This window comes from Cryptomeria japonica, chromosome 1 (assembly GCF_030272615.1).
Source record: "Cryptomeria japonica chromosome 1, Sugi_1.0, whole genome shotgun sequence".
NCBI lineage: Eukaryota > Viridiplantae > Streptophyta > Pinopsida > Cupressales > Cupressaceae > Cryptomeria > Cryptomeria japonica.
The window spans coordinates 517,477,211-517,493,674 of record NC_081405.1 but is presented as its reverse complement, the minus strand read 5'-3'; the positions used below and the strand labels follow the sequence as shown (position 1 = coordinate 517,493,674).

At 36.8% G+C, this 16,464-nt stretch overlaps 1 protein-coding gene across 2 annotated transcripts in view; it reads left to right on the top strand.

The window, feature by feature from the left end:
• The first annotated feature begins 346 nt into the window (after window positions 1-346).
• LOC131070319 (proteasome subunit beta type-1) overlaps window positions 347-16,464 on the top strand; it is a 55,810-nt gene continuing 39,692 nt past the window's right edge. The window contains exons 1-4 of one of the 2 annotated variants that reach the window (XM_058005831.2): window positions 347-530; window positions 6,767-6,887; window positions 6,982-7,048; window positions 7,485-7,592. In XM_058005831.2, the coding sequence (XP_057861814.1) occupies window positions 6,984-7,048; window positions 7,485-7,592 (173 nt within the window). In that variant the 5' untranslated portion in view covers window positions 347-530; window positions 6,767-6,887; window positions 6,982-6,983. The remainder of the gene's footprint in view (window positions 531-6,766; window positions 6,888-6,981; window positions 7,049-7,484; window positions 7,593-16,464) is intronic. The other variant, XM_058005830.2, reaches the window with a different exon arrangement.

Sequence of the window (16,464 nt, the reverse complement as noted above, 5' to 3'; positions counted from 1 at the left end):
AGTTTTATGTCTTCGTAGCAATATAAAATTATAACTTTAATTGGTAATTAAATCAAAAGGGGGTTACATTTTATAAATAATTAAATTGAACGCAAAATAACTATGATTAAAGATATTATAAAATAAATAATGTGCTGTTTATTCATGTTTGTGTGGAACCTTACTGATAATATAATTTCTAAACCAATTAATTAATTAAATATATTAGGTTGGAGCTAATAAGTTAAATAAACCAAGGTTAATGTAAAATTAATTAATTAAGATTTATTAAATTAATTTATTAATATAAATAATTAAAAAGTTTATGTTAATTAATTTTGATTATCTCGGAAATGGTTATGATTCTGGGGGGATATAATTCCCGAGTTCAGCCTGAGAGGAGGATGATCGGTATTTTTTTTGGGAAAGGGAAATTTTGGATTTAGATTGCCAGGGGAAGATTGGAGATAGGAGAATTGCAGAGGAGTTTTTTTTGGCTGGCGAGAGGATTGGAGGATTTGTTTTCAGTTTCCTGGGAAGTGTGTTTGGAGGTAGGGTTAATGTCCTTCTGTGCAATGTGATTTATTAATAATTTTGGGTAGATGCATAATAGTTGCAAAAGAAATTTGCCTGTGAACAGTCCTTGGTTGGCTCATTCCCTGTGTGTATACTGTTAGAAATCTACCTGTCTGCCGTATAAGTAATTTAATGTGCTTGCTCCTGTCGAGTCTTATTTTTTATTTTTGTGTTGCATTTATCATTCTGCTGAACAGGAGATGTGGGCTTTTTAATATTTTCATGGATATTTTCCTTCCAACATTCAAATTGTATTCTCCCTGTAAGTTTTATGAGCTATTCCTGTAGATGTATGGTCCCTTATATTGTATTCCTGGGATATTAGATGAATACTATCATTCTATGGTTTTAATATCGCCATTAATATTTCTTAATTCAGCCCTTGCAAAGGTTTTCTCTCGCATTTCTTTGCTTCTCTCCTGCATCGTATTTTTTTTTTGTTTCGTCTGTCGGCCTGCTTGGGCGTGGCTTGGGAGGTGATGTGTGCGGACGTGGGGAGGCGTGGCCTTCCCCCACGTATGGTGGGAGCGTTCCACCTATTTGGTGGGGGGAAGCACCTCTCCCACGCAGCGTGGGAGCTTCCCACCTGCGTGGGGAGGGGCTTCCCACCTACGTGGAAGGGGGCTCCTCACAACCATTGCTGGTGTGTTCGCACCCAGCCAATCCCCACAGGCATAAAGAAAAAAATATATGATTTCTTTTTGCTATGAGAAGTGTAGTTTGATATTATATGACGGTTTATAAATTTAGGGTTTTGCCATAAAAAAAATATATGCATACATATTTCTGTAAGCGTTTTTAGAGTTTCCTGGATATCTACTCGTATGTCTTAAAAATTTCCAGAGGAATGCTTTTTCTTTTTCTGTGAATATAGTTTTACCCCCCTTAAAGTAGTGAGTTAATTCTAGGTTGAGTTCCTGTGAATCTATTTGTTTAATTTTCTTTTACCAGTACTGTTTGTACCAATATTTCGAATGGAAGGTGAATTGGCTGTAAGCTATTTTTATTATATATGTGAATGTTAAATGTCTGGTTTAGTACTCCATTAGATTTTTAAGATAAATTTGAATGTAATGCAAATTAATTATGTGGTATTGTAAGGGCTATATTATACCTTGGGATGGTAATTATTTTATCTTTCATTGAAGAATTTGGGTAACGGGTAAATGTGAATGCGTCATGATCAGTCTAATTAGGGACAATTAAATGGTAGGGTGATGCAGAGGCAGGGCTTAGATTCACAAAGACAATCGCAACATGTAGGGTTTCTACCATACAACATTTCAAAACATAACTCCTTTTAGGCATATTGACTAACTTCAACATTGATCTCTACAAGACTTAAGCCTTTACACATAGGCTTGAACTTTCATGAAAGTATTGATCAACAACAAAAGGTAGGGTGTGAATACTATTTAGGGGCTTGGATCATCACAACAAATGCAACCTCAGGGTCTGAAACATTCCCACTCTCACCTTTACTGTCACAATGTAGGCCATAACAATTTGGACTGCCCTATGGATGATCAAAAGATCCAAACACAAAATACCTTATATTGGTAACACTCACAACTTATTGAGACGTCCCTACACAACATCAATTATCCCACCATAGATTAATAACAGTGAAAGACTCCATTTGAGATTCCTTGTAACATATTTAGGACTGGTAAATCTAGGACTGAGACACAGTCCTAGTTATGACAGTCAACACCATGTTTGGAGAACTCTAGCATTGATAACCTTATGACTGTGACATTCAAATCATTAGGACAGTCCTCTCTACATGAAGTATTTCTATTTGTTGTGACTTCAAACATCCTTCCAAGGGTGCATAGGGTCCCTACACCCCTCCCTGACATCAACCACTTCAAAAGATCACTCATTTGGTCTTACCAATAAATTCTTCAACCTCACTGTCACACTAGGTCTGATATGTTGGTTTTTTGTGTAACTAGGATAGGAAAATAAATAGGATTCGGATTGCCTTAAGGCATCATCCGAATCCTTATAGGGCAAGGCCCTATCTATTGTATTTATATGTAATGTGTAAAACCATTAAGGGCTGGACCTAACATGTAAAGGGGCGCATCTCTAGGTCCAATGTGTGGACCTATCTCCAGCACACACATTTTGTGGCGTATAGTCTTATGTATTGATAATTTATGATGGGCTGGGCCCAAATGATTTTACTATTAAAAGGACGCATCCCTTCTCCAAACGTGTGGTCCTATATCTTATTTTAGCACATCTCCATGTAGCGTGGGCTCTTGTAATGTGGAAACTATATTGTTTAGGTCCCATGCTTATGGTGGCGTGTGGAACTAATATTATAGTGTTGGCCCCAAGGATGGATTGGGCCGACCCAAGATAGGGCTCACCTCTTGTATATATGCACAAGCATATCACTAGTCGTAAATGCAATCAAGCAATCCGAATATTAGACAATCAATGTGAAGACCCTGTGCTCTGCAATAAAAGGTCAATGCGAATTCTGATCAAGGAATCAGCGAATTACTTCTGCCATCAGCATTTGCCATACATGCGATCTTGGACAGTGAGTACATTGAAGAGGATAGCGAGTTCCTCTTGAAGGTCTACAAACACCATTAGGTCTGCAATCTTCAGTGAAGAACTACGAAGAACTGGAAGCTGTATGCTGATGATATTCTTATATAAGAAAGAGATAAGTCTGCTATCTTCTGCTGTTACATTGTGCCCTAGCTGGGTTACGACTGTAACTCTAATTCTGCCCTAGGTTGACAGTTATATCAGATAAGTAATCTGATCTTTATTGCCATTGTATTCTACAATTAATAAAAGGATCTAGATCTGATTTGTTGCTGGGTCTTTCCTCCAAGAGGGAGGTTTTCCCAGGGTATGTGTTGTGTCTTGTCTCTTTTGTATTCTTGCATTCACATTGTTCTCTGCAATCTGATCACTAAAGTTAACATGATATACTCAGAAAATCACACCAATCAGACCTCATTAGCACGTGCCATTTGGATTTGAAGCCTTGCACCATGGAAGAATGAAAAACAACATAAAAATACACCTTCCGACCAATTTTTAGATTTTTTTCTATGGTGGGAAGTGGAATGATTCATTTATTTTACTCACAGCAAACCCTAGATAGGGTTTTTGATAGTTTTTACCAAAATGAATGTAACTTTGTCAAAACTTAATGGATTTAAATGAAACGAACACCAAAATTTAGAGGATTCACCCCTCTTTCACATCCAATAGGTTTCAGTTGAAAGCAAGCAAGATTTCAAGGCGAACAAACAGTGAGAGCAGCCTGCAACGTATTGACGAGCATCAAAATTTCCACTTTAATTGCACAAAAGTCTCCAAATTCAACAATTAACCCTTGGGTGGCATGTAATATGACTATTTATACCCATCCAAGTGGGCTACAACCACTAACCACCCAAAGACCAATTTCCAACCATATTTTTAAAAAGTTGCTACAAGGTTGTAAAAGTTGTCATGACAACAATGACAACTTTTACATTTTTTACCCAATGGACCTCAAACTTGCCCAATTAGGTCCAAATACATCACAATGGCCTCAAATGGCCTTATTTACATGAAAGAACACAAAACAAACAAAACACTCAAATTTTGACCCTGTTGGCCAAATGTAGGTCTCTAGGGTTCTCCTGCACCATAGGGTTAGTTTGAGGAAATCATAATATTTTTTTTTACCTTAGGTTGTTTAATTCAAGCTGGTAGATTAATAATACCTGGTAACGATTATACATATGGTGTAGTAAGATTAATTTAAGTAGGTAAATTAACCGTGGGAGAAGGGAGTAGAATTCTAGGGTAAATTTATATTCTTTAGTTAAGAAGTTGAGTTGCAATATGATCACAATTAATGTTACTTCATTTGTTTATTATCAGTGATAATTATATTTTACCTAGATTAACAATACTCATTTAATGTTAAGCATTTTGTTGGGGTGGTGCTTGTATTTTATTGCCTAAACCCCATTGGTTTATTTTATTAAGTTGATTATAGTATACCTTAGGGTTGTTAATTTGAAACCATGATTAGCATCACAGAGGCTCATAGAAATGGTTGATTATTCTGTGTCATTATCCTTGAATGGATGTCATTTGTTGAGAATGATTGGATAATGGGAATTGTGAAATTATTTTCTCCTTTGTGGTTAATCAAACCTTGTGGATTTGGTATTGAGGCTTAGGGTTAGAGTGATGAATTCCTTTGATCAATACCTTTGTTTCTATGATTGTTTTTTACCCTAAGAGTGGGTTTACCTATGGAAAGGTAGCATTGGGAGTCTTAGGGAGGAGTGGCTCGCAACGGGGGTCGAGTCCCAAAGTGGCTGCTTGGGTAACCTATTGTGGAGTTGTTTTAAACAAGTGAAAACCAAAAAGAATAATGAACTGGGGTTACACACCTAATCAAGATAAGTAAGTTTGCCTCGCCCATGTCTGGAGTGCTCGTTTATGCTCTGGAAGGGTTTGAAAAGATGCTTGTCCGTCCATGTGACGTTTGGAACTGGCATTTGCTTGTTCGTCTGGGAAGACTTTTGAAGCTAGCATTGCTTGTTTGTCCATGATATGTTTGGAGCTGGCATAGTCGCCCGCCTTGTCCTCATGAAAGGTGGTCGGTTTCACATGTGTACCCTGGGAGGGACCATGTGATGACACTCCTCCCCTAATATGTCCTAGCACCTTGCCCGAAATATTCTAGTATCCAGCCTCTATTAGTTGGCCATGATGTTAATACTTGACTTACCTTTGGATGGCTGGGCCTTGTTGACCTTAGTTTGTCTTTTAGGACTTGGTGTCTATCTCCCTAGCACGGTGGGGTGGACCTTCAGGTTCCACATGGCTGGGTGGTCGTGGCCTACCTTTGGAAGTCAATTTCCCTTGCTGAGTGTGGTTGTGGCATTCTCCAGTTGGTGCATTCTGTTTGTGGATCGATGTTCATTTTGAAGATGTATTCATGTTACCATTTGATGTACCTTTATATGTATGTAATTGTACTACTCCGCTCCGGAGGATCTTGATGTAATTGAATTATGTAATGTATTAATGATTCATGAGGAGTGATTAGATTGACCGGTGTTGGTATTGGCAATCCATCATATGATCATGAGTATCCTTTAGTTACCATTGATATTTAGCTTATTATGGTTTAGAAATGTTAATTGCATGAGATGGAATTATATGTTTTGATGTTATGGTTATGGATACTTATGGTTAATGGTTTAATGCAATTTGAATTATTGCTAATGTGGAGGAACCTCTTGGAAATAGTTGAGTAATGGATTTAAATGTTTCTTGGTATTAATGTTTCGGTAAAAAAAGAAAAATTTACTACATTTATCTGTTATTGTATGAATGTTTATTTGGTTCCATGAGGTTCCTTGTGGGGGACATTAGACTTGGTATTCTCTCGCTATTTCCTCTTCCATCTCACCCTCTATCTCTATCTTGTTATCTCCCTTTCTCTCTACCCCTTTATCTCTCCCTTTGTCAACCTCTCTCTCTATCACCTTGTATCCTCTATCTTTATCTTTCTATATCACCTTACCTATATACATATCTCTATCTATCCCTCTCTCCTCTCTCTATCTCCATCTTCCTCTCTATCTATATTCCCTAGTTCTTTATCTCCTTACCCTTTTCTCTATCTCTCTCATTATTCCCCTCTTTATCTCTTCCTGTATATCTCTTACTTTGTCTCTGTCTCTGTCTCTCTCTCTCGCCATTACAAACATAACATGAGCCTATTCATAATGAAGCATGATTGTCTTCTTGATTTAACTATCACTTCTCCACTTCAATACCTTTGTTGTACAAATGATATTATTTTCTAAATTGTCTCAATTGACCTCATGTGCTACACAAATGTATGCAAATAGTAGACCAATTTTTTTCCTTACTGACCTTCCATACCTATTCGATGTGTCCATTTCACACCAAGGTGGAATTGCTAGTTAACATGCACTTATCAAGAATAAAACAAAGATATCAAAAGAAAAACTATCCCAATTCTAGCTTTGCATTACCTGGTTTTCTTACCTTAAGAACAAGCATATGAAAAAAAGGAAGGCTTCAAAAACCTTGCACAACAAGAAAGCTCAAAAAAAAAAGTAAAAATAAAAAAAGCTTACATGAGAAAAAAAATTAAAAAAATAAATAGAAAAGCTCACATCAAAATTTCTTTTTTCAGAGCTTTTATGTACATTGCCCACCTGCAGATAGGGGTTTTATTTCTAAGTCAAATTTCATTACGTTCTCCATTTGAAGAGCTTACTCTGGAGCAGTTTTCTCCATCTACAAAGTGTGAAGAGGCATGAATCCTCATCTACTCTATTGTTTTCTTTGCTGAAAACTGGTTTTTTGGTTTTCTTTCTTCTTATAAATTGTTTGTCAAATTATTTGCAGAAATGGGTGCTACAGAAGTGATCACGCAACGACAGTCTACATGGAGTCCTTACGACAACAACGGAGGGTAAGGATTTTGTCGTAGTTTTTTTTTTCTTTGCTTCCGATATCATATATTTGTATTTTATTGCTTTTCTTTTCCAGTGTTTCTTTTTCTGCTTCTCGGGCAACTATACCAATGTCATGTATCAACATTTTACAGAATACGATTATACATTCGACATGATCTTCAATGATTAGCTTAAGACCATGATGTTTCTCCATTCTTTTCTTTTTCTTTTCCCCTTCTTTAGGTTGAAAATTTCAGGTTTTTGATTTTATTTATATTTATTTGGATATATGTTATTACTTCAATTAATTGGATCTTTAGTAGTGCAACATTTTTAAAAATTGTTTTATTAGGTTAACTGTTTGCAGATTAATAGTTCCTGCAGTGAACTATTTATGATGAATAGTCTTTTTCTACGACATATCTCTCATTATAATTTTTATTACCTTTACAGAACTTGTGTTGCAATAGCGGGGGCCAATTACTGCGTAATTGCGGCAGATAGAAGAATGTCAACTGGCTATAGCATTCTCACAAGGGATTACTCTAAGATTTGCAAACTGTAAGTCCTTAAAGCCTGGACTCTAATATTGATTTCTTTTTTTATTAAAGGCGATGGTGTGTGCCATTTTTTAAATTTTTTCTTTTTAAATTGCAACATTTTCCTGGAGCAAAAGGTCGGCGTGCACCTTCTTTTAATTTTTCTTGATAGAAGTTAAACCAAGGTAGCATCTGTCCTACTGAACATTTGGTACACTAAACCTCAAATATGTAAAAGATAAAATACAAGAGAAGGTGGGTGGGAATGCTAGTATAGACATAGGGAGAGAGGGGAGGGAGTGGGGAGGGGGAAGAGATAAACTTTTATATATATATTACATTTTTCTATATATCTCTTCAATTCCTTTATTTTTTCAGCAAAAATGATAAAATACAATGGATGGAGTGAGAGAGACAAGGAGAGGGGGTGTGGGGGGATGAAGGTGGAATGCAACTACCATAGCTACTTGATTCAGACTCAACAAGATAATTTTTTACCTGGACTTGGATTTTGTGCTTAGAAAGAGAGAGAGGAAATGCTATTACAGACATAGACAGAAGAGCAATGCAACTATAGGCATAGAGAGAACAGAATGCTACTATGGACATCGGAACTGCTATATATATATTATATTTTAGTATAATATAATAATGTTTTACTATTTTCAATATGTCCCTTCAATTCCTCTACTTTTTCACTAAAAATGATAAAATACAATGGAGGGAGGGAGGTGGGGGAAAAAGGAGTATGGGGAATGCTATTATCATTGTTACTTGATTCATAAAGAAACTAGCATTTGACCTATACTTGGACTTGGCACTCAAAGGTGGCAAATTGAAAAAAATATGAAATATAGAGATTGTTAAGGATTTAGAACTTTTTATTATGCACCCTTCAATAAATAAACATTAAAGACACAATAAAATAATGAAATAGAAGATACTTTGATCACATACACAAGTATACATTGATCATATGAGTATGAACAATGTTAAATGGGGATGCATCCCCCCTCAAATCCCCCCATTTTTGTGACAGGTATGTTTTTGAAACATGGGTTCTTAGGGTGAGAAGCACACAGGAAATACTGAGAGTGGGGGGGGGGGGCGTGAATCAGTATTTCACAACTTTTTAAAACTATTTGCAGAACAGAACCAAATAAAATAGAGAACAACCAACAAGACAAAAACACAAAGATTTCTCATGGAAAACCCTTTCGGGAAAAAAACCACGGCATCAAAAAGCCCATTTCATAAAAAATGGGCACCAACCCTGATTACAATGGAGAGCACCAACTCTTTGTTCTTCTTAAGCACCAATTCCAGAAAGTAAACAACCTTAAATACAAGAATCAATGAGATTTTTCTGAGCACATACAGAACTTCTATCACTAGCAAGAGATATACAACATCCCCAAAATTCAAGATATTCAGAAGCATTTCATTAAACACTCAGAAGATACATTCAGAACTCTGAAACAAATACTTTATCCTATAATTCTGTCTACCAATCTCAATATCTTGAAGTTGAAGCTGTGTTGACACACTGTACAACTTTTGATCAGACTTTTCAGTAGTAATACTCCAAAAATCCCGATTCAATATGAAGCCATGAATACCAGTATTGTCAAAAGGATTTCAGCCTTCACTTTCGTCCACACCAATAATCGCACTGTTCTCTTCTCATAGAAATAACACTCGAATCCTTTCTGATTTAGGATCTTATTTTTATATCTTTCTCACTTAGAAGTAAATCATTTTAACAATGATTGGTAATGCTTAGATAGAAGATGACTATCAGAGAATCTGCATACAAAATATTGTAGAACAAGATGCAATAGAACAAATCTGAGCACTCCAATGTTCACCGTTGAATATAAATGATCAACTGAGGAAATAATTGCAGATCCAAAGTCACAGCAAAAAGTCACTTCAAAGAATGTCGAACCTCACTTAAATAACCCACGACAGATGAAAAATAACCTCCTTCAATAACCGATAGCCTCCTCAAGAAGAAAACGGAAGATAAGACAAAAAGACGGTGTCAGTTACACACCGTCATGCATTATGATCCGATGAAGTCCAACGAAGGGAAAGAAACGGATTGCCAGCTGATAACACTCGAATCGCACTGTTTTTAGCTTGCTTCAAACTTTTTTATGGGCAGAGGCTTGCAGGACAGCTGTATACATTTAGAACCGTAGTCCTTATCAATTTCTAGACAACATAACTCCAGAAGAAGCTTTTTCAGGTATTAAACCTGACATTAGTCATCTCAAAATTTTTGGATGTCTTGTCTATTTTCATGTTCCAAAAGAGAAAAGATCCAAGTTGGAACCTTTAGGAAAGAAAGGCATCTTTGTTGGTTATAGTGAATCTTCAAAAGCATATAGAATCTACATTCCAGGTCAAAAGCAAATTGAAATCAGCAGGGATGTGTCTTTTGATGAAGAAGTAGCTTGCAAGAAATTCAAAGAATCTTTCATAGAATCTGATAGAGAAGACTTTGAGCCGCCTCATGATATAGATATGGCTGATCCGGATTCACTTTCAGAGATTTAGTGGGAGAATACAGATTTAGAAGACTCTGCTGATCCTGTTGATCCAATTGTTTCCTTAGATACTCTTGAAGGTCCCAATAATATTCCAGCTAATAAGAAAAGACCTTTGTGGGCTCGTAACACTATGGAAAAGGCTGAAAAATATGCAGCCCCTCGTGGCACCTTCAGAGAGTAAAAAGCCTCATAAGTTTGCAGGATATGTAGCCTTGATGAGTCACTTTTTAGCATCCGAGCCTTCTAATTTTGAAGAAGCCTCTAATCATCAAGTGTGGAAGGATGCCATGATGGAGGAGTATCAATCTATTATCAAAAATGATGTGTGGGATATTGTTCCTAGGCCCAAAGGTAAATTTGTTGTTTCCTCCAAGTGGCTATTTAAAATTAAACATGTAGCTGATGGGAGTAGAGAAAAATATAAAGCTAGATTTGTACCTAGAGGTTTTTCACAAAAGGAAGGTATAAACTATGAAGAGACTTTTGCACTTGTAGCACATTATACTTCTATCAGAACTATTATTGCTATTGCAGCTGTTAAAGGGTGGAAATTGCATCAGATGGATGTAAAGACAACATTCTTGAATGGCATAATTGAAGAAGAAGTTTTTATTGAGCAGCCAGATGGATTTGTAATTCATAAGAAAGAATCACATGTTTGCAGATTGAAAAAGGCCTTGTATGGCCTTAAGCAAGCTCCTCATGCTTGGTATGAAAGAATTGATCGATATTTGTTGAGCTTGGGTTTTCTAAAAAATGATGCAGATCCAAATATCTATTTCAAGGTAATTGATGATAATGCCTTAATTTTAGTTCTATATGTTGATGATTTATTTCTTATGGGAGAGGATGATCTTATTGCTAGATATAAGAAAGATTTAACTTCTGAATTCGAGATGAAAGATCTTGGTTTGATGCATTGTTTTCTTTGTTTAGAAGTGTGGCAAAGACCAAATGAAATCATTTTCGAGTCAAAGGAAATATGCTATTGATATTTTGAAAAGATTTGGTATGTTGGATTGCAAATCTATGGCAACTCCCATGGAAGCAAATCTGAAAAAGTTACATGAGTTTGCAGCTAGCTCAGATTTAGTTGATCCTACTATGTATAGGTAATTGATTGGATCTTTGATGTATTTAGTCAATACAAGGCCTGACATATGTTATGCTGTTAACACTCTAGTCAGTTTATGAGTGAACCTAGACAGATTCATTTTGTTGCAGCTAAACATCTACTGAGATATGTGCGTGGTATAGTGGGATATGGTTTGAAATATTCTTTTTGTGAAGGTTTGAAATTGCAAGGTTTTTCTGATTCAGATTGGGTAGGATGTGTACCTGACAGGAAGAGCACTTCCAGTTGTTGTTTTAGCTTAGGTTCAGCTATGATTTCCTGGTGCAGCAGGAAGCAATCATGTGTGGCCCAAAGTATAGCTAGAGAAGCCACGTGGCTTCGTAAATTGCTTGCAGGATTGTTTGGATAGTCTTTGGAACCTAGAGTGATTCATTGTGATAACCAAAGTTGTGTGAAGCTTTCGGTTCAGTCCGTTTTTCATCATAGAACCAAGCCTGTGGAAATAAAATATCATTACTTGAGAGATATGATTCAAAGGAAAGTAGTGGAACTCAAATACATTTGCACAAAAGAGCAAACAATAGACATTCTTACCAAGCCACTTCCTAGAGTGAAGTTTTGTTATTTTCGAGATAACCTTGGTATTGTAGAGAATGTTGCTCTTGCTGAGAGAGAATTTCAGCTTCAATGATTTCTTTTATATATATATGTTAATGAGTTCTTCTCTATGAGAGAGAAGTTCGAGGTGAAATCCCTTGTAATGCATTTTTCTTTGTGATGGAGAAATTTGAGGTGAAAGCCCTTGAAGCTCTTTCCACTTATGGGGGTAGCCATGGTGGATGTCATGTTGAGAGACTCCATGACAACATCACGTTGAGTGACTCCGTGATGAGGGCTTGTGTTATTTCACCTATGGGAGTAGCCATGGTGAACATCATGTTGAGTGAATCCATGATGCTTATCACGTTGTGAGAATCCGTGATTAAATTTCGTTGTTTTATGTTCCTTGTTTATCACGTTGAGAGAATCCGTGATTATTTTTTTTTGTTGTTTGTCATGTTGAGAGACTCCATGACTCGAATATCTTTTAATGATATCTTCTTTGTTAAGAGGGAGTGTTGAAGATGGTAACTTCAATTGATATCATACTTGTCATATTTATGATATTCTCGGGCTCTTATTTATATTCAGCTTGCTTACTCTATAGCTGGAAATGTTTTGGTTTCATTTTACATATGTCGCTGTTTATACTTCATGTATTGGAGACCTTGTATGCTGTCACCAACTTTGACTCAGCTGGCAATCCGTTTCTTTCCCTTCATTGGACTTCATCGGATCATAATGCATGACGGTGCGTAACTGATACCGTCCTTTTGTCTTATCTTCCGTTTTCTTCTTGAGGAGGCTATCGGTTATTGAAGCAGGTTATTTTTCATGTGCCGTGGGTTATGTAAGTGAGGTTCGACATTCTTTTAAGTGTCTTTTTGCTGTATCTTTGGATCTGCAATTATTTCCTGAGTTGATCATTTATATTCAACGGTTAACATTGGAGTGCTCAGATTTGTTCTATTGCATCTTCTTCTACATTATTTTGTATGAAGATTCTCTAATAGTCATCTTCTATCTGAGCATTATCAATGATTGTTAAAATGATTGCCTTCTAAGTGAGAAAGATACGTACTTATTTTGAGACTTCAATAAAATTATCATTTGGTGTGGCTGGGTTTTTCACCCTCAGGTGGAGGGTTTTCCCAAGATAATTTGATGTCTTCTTGTTCTCTATTGCTGTCTTAGATTCTATTATCTGAGTTGTTAGCTTTATGATTTTAATTTTAACAAAATTCTGTCTACCAATCTCAATATCTTGAAGTTGAAGCTGCGTTGACACACTGTACAACTTTTGATCAGACTTTTCAGTAGTAATACTCCAAAAATCCCGATTCAATATGAAGCCATGAATACCAGTATTGTCAAAAGGATTTCAGCCTTCACTTTTGTCCACGCCAATAATCGCACTGTTCTCTTCTCATAGAAATAACACTCGAATCCATTTTTTGTATTCAAAAAATGACTGCAACTTAAAAGACTTTTTCTTTATAACTTACTGTGATTACTTCTCTCATCCAACCACACTCGAACCTCACAATATCTCAATATAAACTTTCATAGTGCACTTAACATATAGCAGGAAGCCAGCACTGCAATTACCATCATGTTCTGTTTTTATTTAATTGAACATTTAAAGCCCCATAGCACAAACAGCTGCACCCCCCTATTTAGCACCAAACGGATTCAAAAAGAGATATCAGTTGGCACAGTGGTCATAAATAATCGCTTTCCTTATTTCCAATGGACGTTACAGCCTGCTGGACACTAAAACCACCCAACACAAAAACTCCATGATGACTGCCCAGCTGACATAAAAGTTCAAAATAGGCTCCACGCTTTTTTATAAAAACAAGCGCTTCTGTTGCATATTAAATACCCACAACTCCACTCTTACCTTATTAAGTTCTTCCTGTTATAATAAAATGGAAACTCGATAGGTCCGCAAACAATTTGCTGGCACAAATAAATGATGCACAATTCATATACAACACACTATTTAATAGACCATCGCAGCCCATTGAATAAGACAAATATGCTTCCTTTCATCGGTTGATATGGAAGAGTCAACCTTCAAAGGATGATGTGGCAAATGATTTGACACCTGGCACAAACAAGTAGACAAGGAGTCAACTGAAGTAGACAAGCAGCTAGGTGAAGTAGACCCATAAGCAAGTGAAGCGGACAGCCAAGCAGCTGAAGCACACAATCAACCAGCTCAACTAGGCACTCAAGCACCTCAACCAAACAAGTAAGCAGTTCGAGCAGGAAGACAAGGAGTTCAAGCAGCTCAAGGAAACAACTAGGCAGCTCAAATCAATCTCCATTACTTTGAGTAATCCTTTAACATCAATGACAAAATGTCCAACACGGGGGAGGTGTCCTCTTTCTGTCCCACAATTTGTGCTCCATACTTGGGGCTATTTTGGGGATGTCCTCTTTGTTTGGGGACTCCAAGAGGTCCCTAATGTTGGCCCAAGGTTTGCCATTGCACCAAAAGATCGACCTGTTAATGCCCAATACAATCACTAGAAATAAACAAACCATGGGAGGCGGTTAAGCAATGTTGCGAATCCCCGAGGCTAGCGTTGAACAATCAAGAGGACGAAGGCACCAACCTTCCAACAATCCCCCCCCCCTCCCCCAAGCGCAATTGAGGGATTCAAACACGTTTCTTGAGCTCTGATACCACTTGTTGGCCTAAGGTTTGCTGTCGCTCCAAAAGATCGACCTATTAATGCCCAATACAAACACTAGAGATAAACAAACCATGGGAGGCGGTTAAGCCTTATCGAAAATCCTCAAGGGAAGCATTGAACAACCAAGGGGATGAAAGCACTGACCTTCCAACACCTAAGACATCTAGGGGACTCCTAGGAGTCTCTTGATTGTCCTTGGGACTTTTAGGTGTCCCCAATGATAGATAAATGAAAAAGTCATTATTTTTAGAAAATCAAGAAGTATTTTTGATCAGTGTGCCATAAATCCTAACACTAATGGTCTATGGGCCCCACTCAAATTGTAAGCACTCACAAAGTTTGTATAAATTAGTAGGTACTTGGTGTTGCAAAACAACGAAGTGGTTTAATTGTGGAAATTGCGTGTGCGATGAAGGTTTGTGTGGGTTTGAAGGCCTTAATTTTTGCTCAATGGTGGGGCCCTGTGAGGGGTGTTGCCCTCAACCTCATTGGGGGCTCTCCCCCAAACTCCCACGAGGGGCATTGCCCATAGAGCCCCAAAAGGGGTGTTGCTCCTCAAACTCATAGGGGGCTCAGCCTCAAAACCTCCACTTGCCACCACCTTGCCATCCTCAAATCTTGGCCCTTGGTCCTCCCTTCCTCAGGATTCATCCCCATGTCCCCTTAACCTAAACTTTATGGAACATAGATAAAAGAACAACATTTTTAAATATATTGTAAATAGTAAGTGATTTAGGTGTACAAAAATCATGGATTATGATTTACATGGCATGAAAAAAAAAAATTACAATATGGAGTCATGAACTATGGTAGAAAGGAGCTTGTATCCCTTAGCCTAGCATTGATAGCTCTATATGGAGTTAAGTGCTTGTATCTCAAACAAGTTTGCAAATGCTACTACAACCTTAGGAGGATTGCTTAGGGTATGGTTTGACTTAGCAAATTAAAAGTTTCAATGTAATTTATTTACTAGAAATTTAATTGGGAAAATGTTGAAAGATAAAAAATGTTGCTTTTCCATCTAGCATGGCCTAAATTAATTTTTTATTTTTTTGTGTTTTAAAATTAGAGCAAGGGTTTTTGGGCCAGCACCCTTGGTGCACTCGTTGTCACAATATAGGGTGGGGTTGAGGGGTAGAGTCCCTGCCATCAAGACCAAATTAAAGCCTTTGAAACTACAAGACCTTCAATGTATCCCTTCAATTCCTTTATTTTTTCAGATAAACATGATTTACCAAATAAAAATACTGAAAAAGGCTACCAGTATGAAACATGATATATATATATATATATATATATATAACTGATGTTTTACTATTTTCAGTTTCTCCCTTCAATTCCTTTATTTTTTCAGTATAAACATGATTTACCAAATAAAAATACCAAAAAAGGCCACCATGGTTGCAACTTTTATAGATGCCAATGCACCATCAAGTTTAGATAGCTTGGTTTCTATACTGGTAATTTACCTAGGATTTCCATCCAGTTTGGTCCAGATGTGGCTTCTGCGACTCCATCGTTAAGGGCTGAGCTCAAACTGTGAACAGCAGCACATTGGTTGGCATGGCTCCTTAACATGGTCAATACCTAGACAGTCTTTCAAGAGAAGCAAAATGGTTACATTTGAGTCATTCTTTGTGTTCTAGATTACATGAATTCATTTTGGATAGATTATCTTGTTATATTCTACACAATAAGGCTCAGATAGAGATGTTTTATCCTGTTATTGAGATTAGATGGTTTTATCTTGTGGTCTGTTGGTGATCGGTTTGACACCTATTTAAGTTACAAACAGGCACTCTCCTATAACTATAAAGTCTTCGACTGCTATTGTGTTCAACTTCTGTAATAGTTTTAATAACTTTTATTAATAATGTATATTAGATGATGTATATTATATTTCAGATATTATATATGAAGTGAACATGGATCTTAAATCTTGTAACAGTTCCTAGTTTT